General features: G+C 46.8%; 1 protein-coding gene across 1 annotated transcript in view; it reads left to right on the top strand.

Annotated features, from left to right (window-relative positions):
- The window catches only part of ZNF536 (zinc finger protein 536), a 97747-nt gene that overhangs the window by 63550 nt on the left and 21366 nt on the right, over positions 1-12831 (top strand). Inside the window, exon 2 of the mRNA XM_024734107.1 lies at positions 10724-10876. Within this exon, the coding sequence (XP_024589875.1) occupies positions 10724-10876 (153 nt within the window). The remainder of the gene's footprint in view (positions 1-10723; positions 10877-12831) is intronic.

The raw sequence follows: 12831 nt of genomic DNA on the forward strand, positions 1-12831 counted from the left end.
ATATATATATATATATAATTTTTTCCAAACTGCAGCCATTAGTATCGTTGAGAGGGAGCTTTTTTGGTGTAGATTCTAATGACCTGCCACTTCATCTGTGATTAAAGATTGTCATCTACACGAAGCTCAATTGCAGCCTGAATTGTTTTTCACTGTTAACTTGGGAGAATTGCCTGGGTTTTCAGAGCTTTGGAGAAACTTCTCCAACCCAGACTTTTCAGGAAGGGAGCATGCCTTCTCATTCTAGACCTTGTGCAGGTGTCAGGCCCCATCGCTTGGGGCTTGTGGAGTGGGGAGAGCATTAAAGCCACAAGCCTCTGCCCTCCCTCCCCAAGCCATCCTTGCTTGCAGGGGGTCCCCTTGGCAATATTCATGTTAAAAGCTACTATTAATTGGAGCATATCCTGCACCAGGCACCGTGCTAAATGAATTGTTATGACTATCCCCGTTTTGCAGATAAGGAAACTGAATGAACCTCAGAGAGGTTATATAATTTGCCCAGGATTACACTCCTAAGAATTGTTGGAACTTGGTTTTAACCTGAAGCCTTTGATTGCAAATCTGTTCCACTTAATCTGTGATTGGAACCTTTCTGTCAGACGTAAGCTGGAAGGACAAGTGGGAACGGAATAAGGGGCAGTGAGCGGTGCCTCCCTTCTCAGAGTGTTCTTGGGAGATGTCGCATGGCCTCAGTATCAGGAGAGTCTTTTGGTCCACTCTTCCCACTCTGGTTTGCACCTGTGCCTGACAGCCACATACTCCTGTGCTGCAGGTCTCCGTGGATGCTACAGCCCTGGGACGCCTGTGTGGCTGTGTGTGTGATGAGAGCTGTGGTCAGTGCCCCTCTGGGGCACCTCAGCAGGCTGGGGGTGGGGCGCATCTGAACCAGGCCTGGTGGATTTTTTAAATTCCTTTCAGCCACAGACAGACCAATCTGAAAAACAGGAACATATTGTGACTCTGTTATGCTTAGTGGCTTTGGGGGAAAATCCGATTGTGAAGTGAGGCAGGGCTCTCCATGGCGGAGTGGCATTGTGACCCGAACTCGGACAAGGAAAATTGCCCAGACCCCACGGCCCGGCCAGCCAATCTGACTGCAGTGTGTCCACGAGCCATTTCATAATTATCCATCGTGAATGCCTCCATGCTGCCTTAATAGATTATTTAAAATGGTGCCTGCGCCTCCCATGCAACCTCTAGTCAGCCCCGAACTGTACATACATACAAGCCGGGAGAGGTAATTGCTTATCATGTATCTTTTTGTTCCAGACACTTTTATAAAAGAGTATGTATTATGTATGGTGTGACCTTCAAATGTCAGGAATGTATTGTGCAATAAACTGTCAATATTTGTGGTTATAAGGTACTAGATGACTTTTACAATAATTGGAACGGCTATATTAAAAGCTTGGATCACTCAGCTGGTTAAAGAGAAAGACACAGGCCGGTGTTCATCAGGGACTTGCCTTCTGCCAACGATTAAATGAAAGATATTGCAAGGTGCTTAAGATGTCTTCTTTGTTTAAAAAAGAATATGGCAAAACACGTCTCCAGGGGGAAGCGTTATCTCCAAATCATCCCTTCTCCTTTCAGTGTGCACCACTCCCAAAAGAAAACTCAGCCCCACAAGTTGTGGCGACCGACTAAGTGCATCTTAAAATGATTGGTCCAGCTTGTTCTCAGTGTCATTTAAGTAAGAATTCCTGAAACATACCCGACAGTCAAAGAGAGCTCCCCCAATCTTCCCCCAGCCCCCTCCCCACCCATAAATGAGGGGGCTGTAAATTACCTTAAGAGGATCTTAAAAGCTATAGTTCTTTTAAGAAAATAAATTATGTAGAAATCTTTTGGGAATTTATGCTTTACTGAAAGTAGAGTCTTCTGTAGTCTATAGTTTTTTTTTTTTTTTTTTTTAAAGAAAGGAACATGTAATTTAAATTACGAAGAAGGGAAAGCAAAACAAATATTTTGCAATAATTACAGTAGTAATTGGGGCATGGGTTACTTTTAAAGTATCTGTCTTGTTATACTTTTCTATTGATTAATGTTTCTTTATGCATATGGGAGGCTATTTCTTCCAATGCAATGACATCTTCCTTTTAAGCCAGGGAGTGGGCAGATGAAATAGTGGAAGGTTTCCTCAACAACACGCCCCCATCTTCTCAAAAGCTCACTTGTGACCTTGCTGATTAGAGTGTGTGTGTGGTTCCTTCCACCTGGATGGAGAGAGACCCGGGAGACACCCCGAGGCCACCTCCTTCAGGAAGCCTCCCCAGGCACCCCTGACCTCCTTCCCCACTGCTGTTATCACGCTCCAGCCCCTGATGGTCTGTGCTGAGCACTTTGGGGCATTTCTGGTATTTTGCTGGCATTTTGCTGGTACCCGGGGCCAGTTCCTCCCAGGCTACTCAAAACAGCTTCCTTCTTGTAGTCAGGAGCTGATCTTAGCCTCTGAATTTCAGTTTGCTTGCCTCCTCTGATTCTTTTATTTATTTTGAAAAAAGTATGTACAGTTTTTTAAAGTATGTACGGTATGGAGCACTTGCTATGAGCTGAGTGCCTACCATGTGCTGGGGGTATAACAGCAAACAGTAATTAATAGTCCCTGTTTGCGTGGAACTTGTGTCTGGGGGGAGACAGGTGGTAAGCAGACAAATACATAGGTCAGTTAGCATTTGCAGTAGGTGATAGACGGGTTGCTTGAAGGACCAACCAGAGAAAGAGCGCCCCTGGAACCTAGAGTCGGGGAGAATTCCTTCAGACAGTATGGTCAGAGACGCCTCTCCCAGAAAGGGCCTGTGGACTAAAGCCTGAGTGAGAGTCTCCGTGTGAATTCTGGGGGAAGAGAATTCCAGGTGGATGAGGCATCAGGAACAAAGCCCTAAGTTGTGTACCAGCCAGGAAGGCTTGAGGAAAACAGGAAGATGGAGGGCTGGAGTAGAGTCAGGAGTTGGGATGAGGTCAGAGCAGCAGCGAGGGCCACTTAGGTGGGGGTTGGAGACCATAGGTGCTGGGGGTTATTCTAAAGAGCAATGGAGCCAGTGGCCTTCCCTCCCCTGCACATAACCGGGCTTTTCCCAGGAGATGGCAGCCCCCCGGGCCGTCCCTCTCCAGACTCATCCTTCTGCCTGGTTCTTGTCACCCAGGCCAGTTCATAGGTAATGCTGCTCTGCCCTGGTTCACCTGAACAGTTTCTGGGATGGATCCCTGCCCACCAGGCCAGAGGGAAGAGAGGGGTGTGCAGAACCCAAAGAGACCCATCACACCAGATGTCTTGTCAAAGGTTGATTCTGTGAGTCCCAATTCCTGCCTGCTGAGTCCATGGTCACAGTTCCCAGGCTGTGGACTATAAGTGCCTACCCACAGCTGGCCCTGAGGGCCTTGGGAGAGCTGGCAACCCAAGGATTACAGAGGATGTTGTCAAGGGCAGCATCACACAATGCCAAAGGGAAGAGACCCCATGGGTGGCCCAGTCACCAGAGGATGGGGTTGGGGGGACGGTGGTTCGGAACACTCCCCTGACAGTTAAGAAATGGCTCTGGGTTTGGTAAAACCAGAAACACATTTGGCCCGCGGTGCTTGATTTTGAAGCCCTTGTGTATTTTAAGGGAAATTTAATCCATATGTTTCTGATTCATTTTCACTTAACTCATCAAAATGTTGCTTTAGAGAAGCTTTTTGAGATCCTAGTATCTTATAATTTTTTCTCCAAATTTTAGCCTTTTAGTGATCTATTTCCCCAATTCCAGAAATCCTATCTTGCTAACAGCAAATGGAGCTCTACACAGTTTTGAGTTTGGGTCAGAGGTGAGGAAGGCGATGATGGAGGACATTCACCTCTGCTCCCTGAGATCTGTCACGAGCTCGGGCCTTGCCAGTGAGCCCAGCGTGGTCCCCGGTTCTAAGAACCCACAGGGAAGCTGGCTGTTGCCTTTTCACAAGTGGTCATCCTTTTCTAAAATAACTCTCTATTTAAACAAATACTTTTGCCAATCCATATTAATGCTTAACTATTTAACATGACTATATATGGCCATCATAAACCAGAGAACTTTGATGAAACAACAGAGACACCAAATTAACACTGACCCAAGGCATGACTGATGTGTTCCAAGAGTTAAGTACAATTGTTTACAGTAATGTTATAATTTTTATGCATACCATTAATTTAAAATCACTTCTAAAAATAAAGGGAACTCTTCATCAGGAACCTCTACCACAGTAATCATTGTTTTGAGTCTGTTTATTTTACCGTTTTTAAAATAAGAGAAAGTGTTAAGGTTTTAAGAGGAACTATACATTCCTCTGGATTTTTCCTCCAAGGTATTACTTTTCCTCCCCTGAAAAGATCTTAAAACACTGGTATATGTGGGCAAAGATATTAATAAAGATGTGATTTTTTGGTGTCATGGTCACACTTTAGACTCCACAAATTGTTTTTTCCTTCATTAATGAAATGAGATCTGTGCTTTTGAGATGCTCTTTGCGCAAGACAGACTTTTAGAATGAACTGCACGACTCATCTGGGAAAACGTGTTTACTGTTATAGTAGGAGTTCCATAGAAATTAAAATACCATGGCCTTTTATGTCATAAAGTAGTAAATGCTCAGGTATACAGACAGCTCCCTTACCCATCTGAGGTTGCTGGGAAAGCTCTCCATTCCCTGCATGGGCTTATCGTCATCATCATCATCACCAACGTCATCATCACAATTTTCTTTTAATAAAAATCTTTCCAAAATGTACTTTTGGGCATGTGAAGGGTAAAGCTGCTCGGCAGGATGAGGTGAGCACTGAGAGTACGTGCACACTTTTAAAAGAAACCTCTCTTTACTTTTTCTCTTTGGTCCCACTCTGCCTCTTTTGGTCTCTCTGAACCTTGTTCTCTGTCTCATTCTGTGAATTAATAAGACTACCTAGAGGATTGGGTATAAACCCAGAAGACCTCACCAGTAGAAGGTTCACACTTCTTAGTTCCTGAGTCCTCCCACTGTGACAGCTCTCCAAATCTCCATGACTTAACAGAACCAAGATTTTTTTCTCATTCATGCGCAGTCTGGCTTCGGTCAGCCCCCCTCCATCTGGTGACGCAGCCATCGAGGCATCCTCTGTTTTGCGATTCTGCCCCCTCGACCTTTGTGTTGCAAGGGCAGGGTGGCCAGGGAGGAGAGGGAGACAGTAAGGGGCACACTCTCTCTCCTCTGCATCGCTTCCAGCCATTGGCTGGACTAGTCAGTGGTCTCAACTTAGCGCAAAGGCAGTTGGGAAAAGTAGGCTCTCGTGGAATACATAGGAGCACGTACTATCCCTTTCATGGTCGTTTCCTCCCATATCTCTAAGAGCCATCCCTGTTGCTTATTTGGCTTAGATTGGGCTAGGGTGGGTGAAGGAAAGGCCACAAAGAGGGTGAAGACAGCCTGCAGTGGGCTTGGGGCTCTTCCAGCATCGCAGGATTACAGGGAGCCGAGGGGAAGGGCCAGTAAGTCCAGCTGGGGTGGGGTGAAAGGATTTGCCTGAGGACAGCCAGGCCCCGGGGACCCAGAAGCAAAAGATTCTGACTCCTGAGGCAGCCTTCTTTGCAAACAAGACTATTTTAAAGAGGTACCGAGGAAGCTCAGTGTTTAAAGATAAACTGGGGGAAAATCTACCCTTAAAATACAAAATTATTTCATAAACCAAGTATTTAAATTCCAAACCAATATGTGAGTAAGGTTAGACATATAATGAGGCACCCATAGATTCAAATCATATTTGTGTACAAGGTAGCCAGTCTCAGGGATGGATTCAGACAGCTGCTGATGGTATTGTGTGTGTGTCTAGGCGTTAACTTTTGAGAAGCTAGTTGTCTTTCTTTCTAAGCATCGATTCTTTGTCTATCCAGGACTCTGCCAGTTTGTGGCGGTTGATGATCCATGACCTTTTTTTTTTTTTTTTTCTTGTGATACGTGGGCCTCTCACTGTTGTGGCCTCTCCCGTTGCGGAGCACAGGCTCCGGACGCGCAGGCGCAGCGGCCATGGCTCACGGGCCCAGCCGCTCCGCGGCATGTGGGATCTTCCCGGACCGGGGCACGAACCCGCGTCCCTTGCATCGGTAGGCGGACTCTCAACCACTGCGCCACCAGGGAAGCCCTCCAGGACCAATTTTAGTCCCCCAGCCCCTCCTTCAGCCCACAGCTATAGAAACTCCCTCCTACCCTCCCTCTGTGAATTCTCAGGGAAGGTAATGAACCTTAATGTCACCTTGGCCTAGGCCAACCTTGCTATACACTCAGAGGCTTAGAAGCAGCAAATGGAAATGTAGGAGGCATGGTTTCTGACCTTGAGATGACAAAATTAGGAAGGTCAGTTGTCTGATGTCCCCCACCCCCAAATAATATATCTTTTTTTAATTGAAGTATAGTTGAAGTACAATATTATATGTTATATCTATTATATATAAGGTGTACAGTATAGTGATTCACAAATTTTAAAGGTTATGCTCCATTTATAGCGATTATAAAATATTGGCTCTATTCCCCGTGTTATACAATATATCCTTGTAGCTTATTTTATACCTAATAGTTTATACCTCTTAGTTCCCTACCCCTATGTTGCCCTTCCCTCTTCCCCTCCCCACTGGTAACCACTGATTTGTTCTTTATATCTGTGAGTCTGTTTCTTTTTCTTTTATAATCAGTAGTTTGTTGTATTTTTTAGATTCCTCATGTAAGTGATAACATACAGTATTTGTCTTTCTCTGTCTGACTTATTTCACTTAGCATAATACCCTCCAGGTCCATCCATGTTTTTGCAGATGGCAAAATTTCATTCTTTTTTTATGGCCGAGTAGTATTCCATTATATATATACATGTGTGTGTGTGTCACATCTTCTTTATCCATTCATCTGTTGATGGACACTTAGATTGCTTCCATATCTTGGCAATTGTAAACAATGCTGCTATGAACATTGGGGTGCATGTATCTTTTCCAATTAGTGTTTTTGTTTCTTTTGGATATATACCCAGGAATGCAATTGCTGGGTCATAACAGTAGTTCTATTTTTAGTTTTTTGAGAAACCTCCTAAATTCTTGAAACAAAACCTGAAATGATTGGATCCATGTCCTCTTTTTTATCTAACCACTCTCAGCTTGTAGGAACAGGAGAAAGCTTGCAGAGTTTTTGATACCTACTACAATTCACCTGTTCTAGGCTGAAACTTGGGAAGGGTTGCATGTATAGTCTATGTTCCTCTGGAATATTATTTGCTACCGCCATATATAAGACATCCATTCCTGAAGAATAGATCCCATATTATTTAGTGGGGTCAAGAAAAGAAACAGGGGTCCCAGGAGTTATTTCTCATCCCTTTCCCCATCCTATGAGAGCCAGAGCACACCCAGGCTGAGGCTGTGTTGCCTGTAGCCAGATGCCCCAACTCTCATGGACACCCCAGCCTCTAGGAGCTGGCAGCGCTCCTTTCACAGAGAAGCAGGAGGAACAGCCAGTGGGTCTGAGGCCGACCTCTGTTCACACGCCCACCTTCAGCGTCCTCAACACATTTAGAGAACGTGTCTGATCAGAGGGAAGAGATACTGCAGATTTTAGGAAAAGGAAAATTTTTTTAAAAGCTCATACCAATCCAAAATCGGCCTGACAAAGGACCACAGGTGTCATTTTTATAATGCCTCTTCCTTTCTGTCGTGTGTTTCCTGGAAGGGCTGGGGGAGGGCTGGTCTGTCCATAAGCAGGACCCGTGGTTCTTCCCCGGCCAGCTGTGTGTGGCCACAGGCAGAGCCTCGGGACTCCATCTGGGGAGCCTTGCAGAAGGACAGCTGCTAGTGCTTTTACACTCTGGGCGGGTAGAGAAGGAATCAGAGAGCAGCCTCGTCTTCCCCTCTGAGTGAGCCCCTTGAGTTCTCAGCGGGGCTGGGCTCGGTTTAGCGCACCTTGTTCCTGGATACCCATCCAGGTGTAGGCAGGGACCCATACACAGGCCCTGTGAGTGTGCGGCTCAGCGGGCCTTCCTCTGCCATCACTGACTGACTGTACTTGGCTTTCAGCCTCTCCGGGCACTTCCTGGGACCACCCACAATTCCCCTTCATCGTTGCTCAAGTTTGTTTTTCTAGTTGGATTAGCCTAAGAGTAAACGCCATAGGCCTTCTGGCCCTCCAAAAAAACAAAACAAAACAAAACAAAACCAGAAAAAACATTCTGTGTAAAGTGAAAATTAGACTCTTAAATCTGCAAAGAAAGCTGTTTATCTTACAAATTCATTCTTTTTATTGGGCCACACATATCCAAGATAGAAAGATAAAAGGAAAACAGATACAGGCCGTTGCTTAGAGTGACATATAGTGAGACATAGCTCATCCTCACCTTCTGTAAAGCCGGCGGGAGCGCAGGGCAGTGGCCTTATCTGTCTATTTATCTATATCGTGCCCTGGGCCGGGGCTCACCAAAAGCTGCAGTGGAAGTATGTGCCCCACGCTCTCTATTCTCTTCTGTTGGACAGCCCTGCCTTGGACTGCTCCCCAGGGGCTCCGACGGAGGAGGATCTGGGGAAGGTGCTCAGCTGCAGACCGTGGGACACGAGGACGGGCAGGGATGCAACATCAAAAGCCCACACCTGCCTACTCCTGTCCTGAAGTCAACACTTAGTTCTGCTCATCATTCAAATGGACAGCTCATGGCCTCCTAACTTAAATAGGGCGTCTTAACCCTGTTGCGGGGAGCACTTGGGCAGGATTTTAATCAGGCTCGTTGTTATTTTAAGCTGACCTCATGATCCCACAAAAGGAATGAGCAATGCTGGGAGGGCAAATGCAACAGGTTTGGGGTTGGTGTGGCTTGGGGGTGGTGGAGGGAGATGGGTAAGAGATGGCCTCTCAGCTGTTTATAACTAGGATGCGGTTGACTTGGAATTGGCATCTGGCATCTGGCCATTGTTCTCCTGGGCTCTCGACAGACTGGCTCTTTAAGACAGAGGTGGTGGCAGCCCTGGTGGACTTGACCTGCGGACAGGGACTTCCTGCTAGGACTGCATGTGGGACATTTGTTTGCCGTGACCTGGCAACACTCTCTTGCGCCTATTTTCCCTTATCAGCAGCCCAGTAGCCATCTTTGGTAGTCTCTCCACAGTCATGTGGACAACCACAAAGCTAGTGCTAGGTCGAGTGAGTTCTAGATGTGGATGAACTGAGTCCCCCTCCCTGTGTAAAATTACGAGGAAAAAAAAAAAGCTGGGCAGTTAGACCTTTCGAACAGCTCTTCCAAGGATGGTTAGAAGAGCTGTGGAGAATAGGATTAAAAGTGAGCCTTCAAGGAAAATTTCTAGGATGATGATGCCATCGTGCACAGTCCAAATTCAGAGAGGACGCTCGAAGCCAAAGGGTTTCCACAGTTGCACCGAGCAAACATCCAAATAAGAATTAAGTGCGACTGCCTTCATCTTGTTCATGGCCTGTAAGTCTGTCCCTTTTGGCTGTGAGCAGAGAACACCAGGAATGGATGTTGAAGAATAAAAGCAATTTGCATTTTCCATTGCTTGGAAGGTACAAATCTTGTTTTTTTTTTGCTCTCTGCAGAACTCACAGGTCTGCTTATTATCCCAGAAGGTCCCCTTGTTCTCATGGTGAAATCTACCAGGAGACCTAGAGGGTGGGCCGGAAGCTGCGGCCAGGACCCTGCCAGCCTCAGGAGCTTGGGTTATGTGCCAGGAAGCAGCCTCCAGCCCTGCGGGGAGGCCAGAGGAGAAGGCTTGCTTGCCTCCCCTTCTCGAGATGCAGAGTCCCAGCTCCTGCCCTGCTCCCCTGATGTCGCCTCTTTGACAACGTGATGTCAGGCCTCGGGTGTTGCAGTAACATATCCTCCAGCCACTAGATATTTTCACAGTTCTATTTACTATTATGTCCCATCATTTCTGTGCAGAAGGCAGCCGTATGTAAATTTTATTCCATTTTCTAATGGTTTGGGTTACATAACAAATAACAGCAGGAAGGAACATTTGTATTGATACTTTACAGAGGAAGTTCTCAGGTCACTGCACAAAGATTTAACTGCAGTGCTCTAAGTTTATGGGAGTTCTGCAGCTGAGTTTCTGCACATGACTTTGAATATGTCACTATATGTTTATCATGGGCTAATTGTGGAACCACATTTCCATACTTTTTCTTCTCCCTTTCATGAGATTACACCAGCCAGCGATGGAGGCAAGACTCTACAAGGAAGAAATGATCAGTTTGGGATAATTTTCTTTCCTGTCCCAAAATAGCTGTACGTCTGCATGTCTTGGGGACTCAGCCGAGACACATTTTTTTTCATTTGTTGCCTGATATAATGCAAATGTGATTTTGATCCTATAGCAAACTCTCCAGCTAGTCCATATTATAAATTAATCAGACTCAACAACCACCAACATTTTTAAACTTTTGAAAAAAAATGTTTAATAGGAGCTAAGCAAAAGAAGAAATCAAACCAGCTGCTGACACAGCTGTTTCTTTTCTTGTTTAATTCAGTTCAATATAAAGGTACCATATGCTGCTTAAAATCATGATAGGAAAGATGAAATAATTTAAGAGAATAACAAGAATACGTGAATTGTCAGCATTCTGTCAGATTTAAAGAATAAAATAGACAGGTGTAGTATTGACATGTTTAGCCTTGTGTGGTGTTGGCAGTTTTGGTGCGAACAACTTCTGACATGTGCTGAAGTGATGTGAGAATATTTCTCCTCCATTGCAGACATTGGAGAGGAGGCTGGGAGATCTGCCGGCGTCCAGCAGCCCGCACTGCTTCGAGACAGGAGCCTGGGCTCGGCCATGAAGGACTGCCCGTACTGTGGGAAAACCTTCCGGACATCCCATCACCTAAAGGTCCACCTGAGGATACACACAGGTGAGGGATCCAGGTGCACAGCTCGAAGGAGGAGGTCCAGGGCTGCCATGCTCCTGTCCTAGGTCCACCCTCTGTGGGTCTATCCGTGCACCATTGTGTGGGTCTGAACCGACCCTAACGACCCAGTTCTTTACTCCATACTCACCCCCCTGAATGACACATGGACATGTGGACATGGATCTCCCATGGTCCACGCCTGGGATGATGATGCTTTGTCCGAGGCCCTGTGACATTTTGCTGATGGCATCCTTCTGCTGCACTGAAGTAGCACCTCCCACATCCTCACATGGACCAGGGGTCTTTCAGGTGCAGATGATGAGAACCCAGCTCAAACTCTAAATATACAAGGGCACGTAGGAGGTCTTTGAAGGCAGGCTAGCTTCTAGCCCAGCTGGGGTTACGTGCCCACACCTGGGACTGGATAGATGGAGAGGAGGGTGGGCGGCTCTCCACTGGGTCTCCTCAAAAGAAAACTCGAGACGCTCTTAACCAAGCCACTGGACCACTGTGGTCATTTCCCCTGTTACGGCGTTGTCCGAGCCCCTCAAGGTGAGGGCTTCTCTTGGTCTCTCTGTCTTATCTCTCGGTCATGGTTCTTGTGAGCTTTTCTGCTAGTTGTTTGCACATTGCCAATACAAAAAAAAATTCTCTCTGACATATGGACACCTCCATTTTCTTTGATTTTTCTCCTGACACTTTATCTATTGGAGTGTGAGCTGCTTCAGAGGATAGACAAATATGCCATCTATCTTCAAAAATAATTGTGGTCTGTTTCCCAAGGAATCAATAAAGCTTAGGGTCGTGAAGGATATTTAGTGTGTACGGGCCTCATGTGCAGCATGTGGTTAAAGACAAGGAGCCCTCACCTGGACCCTCACCTGTGCCTGCAAATCCCCCTGACACCCAGAGGAGCCCTGAGGACAGGTGGCAGTGGGATGGGCTGCTGTCTTTATTCTCAGCCTGGGTGCAGTTGGGCATCACCACTGTCCCTCCCTGTCCTGGAGCACTTCTCTCATGGGGTCACCCCAGGGCAAAGAGGGGTCTCCTAAAATTACATGCCAAGCTTGCTCCTCCCCAGGGTCCATGGGACCTGACCCACCTTGCCCATCTTCACCCTTATCACCACCCTGCGACCCCATTGCCCTCTTCCTGTTCCTCCAACGCGGAGTGCTTGCTTCTGCCGCAGGACCTCTGCACCTACTGCCCCCTCCACCTGGAATGTTCTTCCTCCAGGTGGTCACTGGGGGCTTAGCGTCATGGGACCTCTTCAGAGAGATTGCGTGACTACCCTGCCTGAAATATCCCTCATGCCCCCGCTTTATTTTCTCCATAGACTTAACACCTTCTGAAATTACCTTGTTCAGTTCAGTTGTTCATTTCCTTCTGTGTTGTCTGTCTTCCACCAAGTAGAATGTGAAGGTGTAATATTATCCATCTATTTAATTGCTGTAGAACCCCGGGGCCTACAAGAGCACCTTGCAGTGAACTGCAGCTTACAGGGGGCATGGTACATTTATTTGAGAGGTTGAATGACAGAACAAATAAGTGAGTGACCCTACTCCTGCAATGCCTGCCCTGTGACGGGTAGCACAGAGGGGACAAGTGCAGTGGCGAACGTGGACCCTTCCCTAGGGAACCTGTGGTCCTTTGGGAAAGGCACCCTGCACACGTGAGCTGGTCAGAAGCCACAGCGTGGCAGCCAGGCTGCAGGTGCTAGATTCCTGGTTATGGATGGAAGACCTTTCCGCAGGAGCTTCATGAGGAGTCCCTTAGTTCCTGCCTCAGGGCCTTTGCACTTCTCTGTAAGATAGGTCACCAGCTTGCACCCTCACCTTCAGAGTTTGGCACCAATGTCCCCTTCTCAGTAAGCTCTTCCCAGTGATGGGGCTCAAGGAGAGGCAGCTCAGCTTTCTCAGATCATGGTAATTTCCACTTTCCTCCCCAGGTTGGAGCCG

This window comes from Neophocaena asiaeorientalis, unplaced genomic scaffold (genome assembly GCF_003031525.2).
Source record: "Neophocaena asiaeorientalis asiaeorientalis breed wild unplaced genomic scaffold, Neophocaena_asiaeorientalis_V1.1 scaffold280, whole genome shotgun sequence".
In the NCBI taxonomy this organism is placed as follows: Eukaryota; Metazoa; Chordata; class Mammalia; order Artiodactyla; family Phocoenidae; genus Neophocaena; species Neophocaena asiaeorientalis.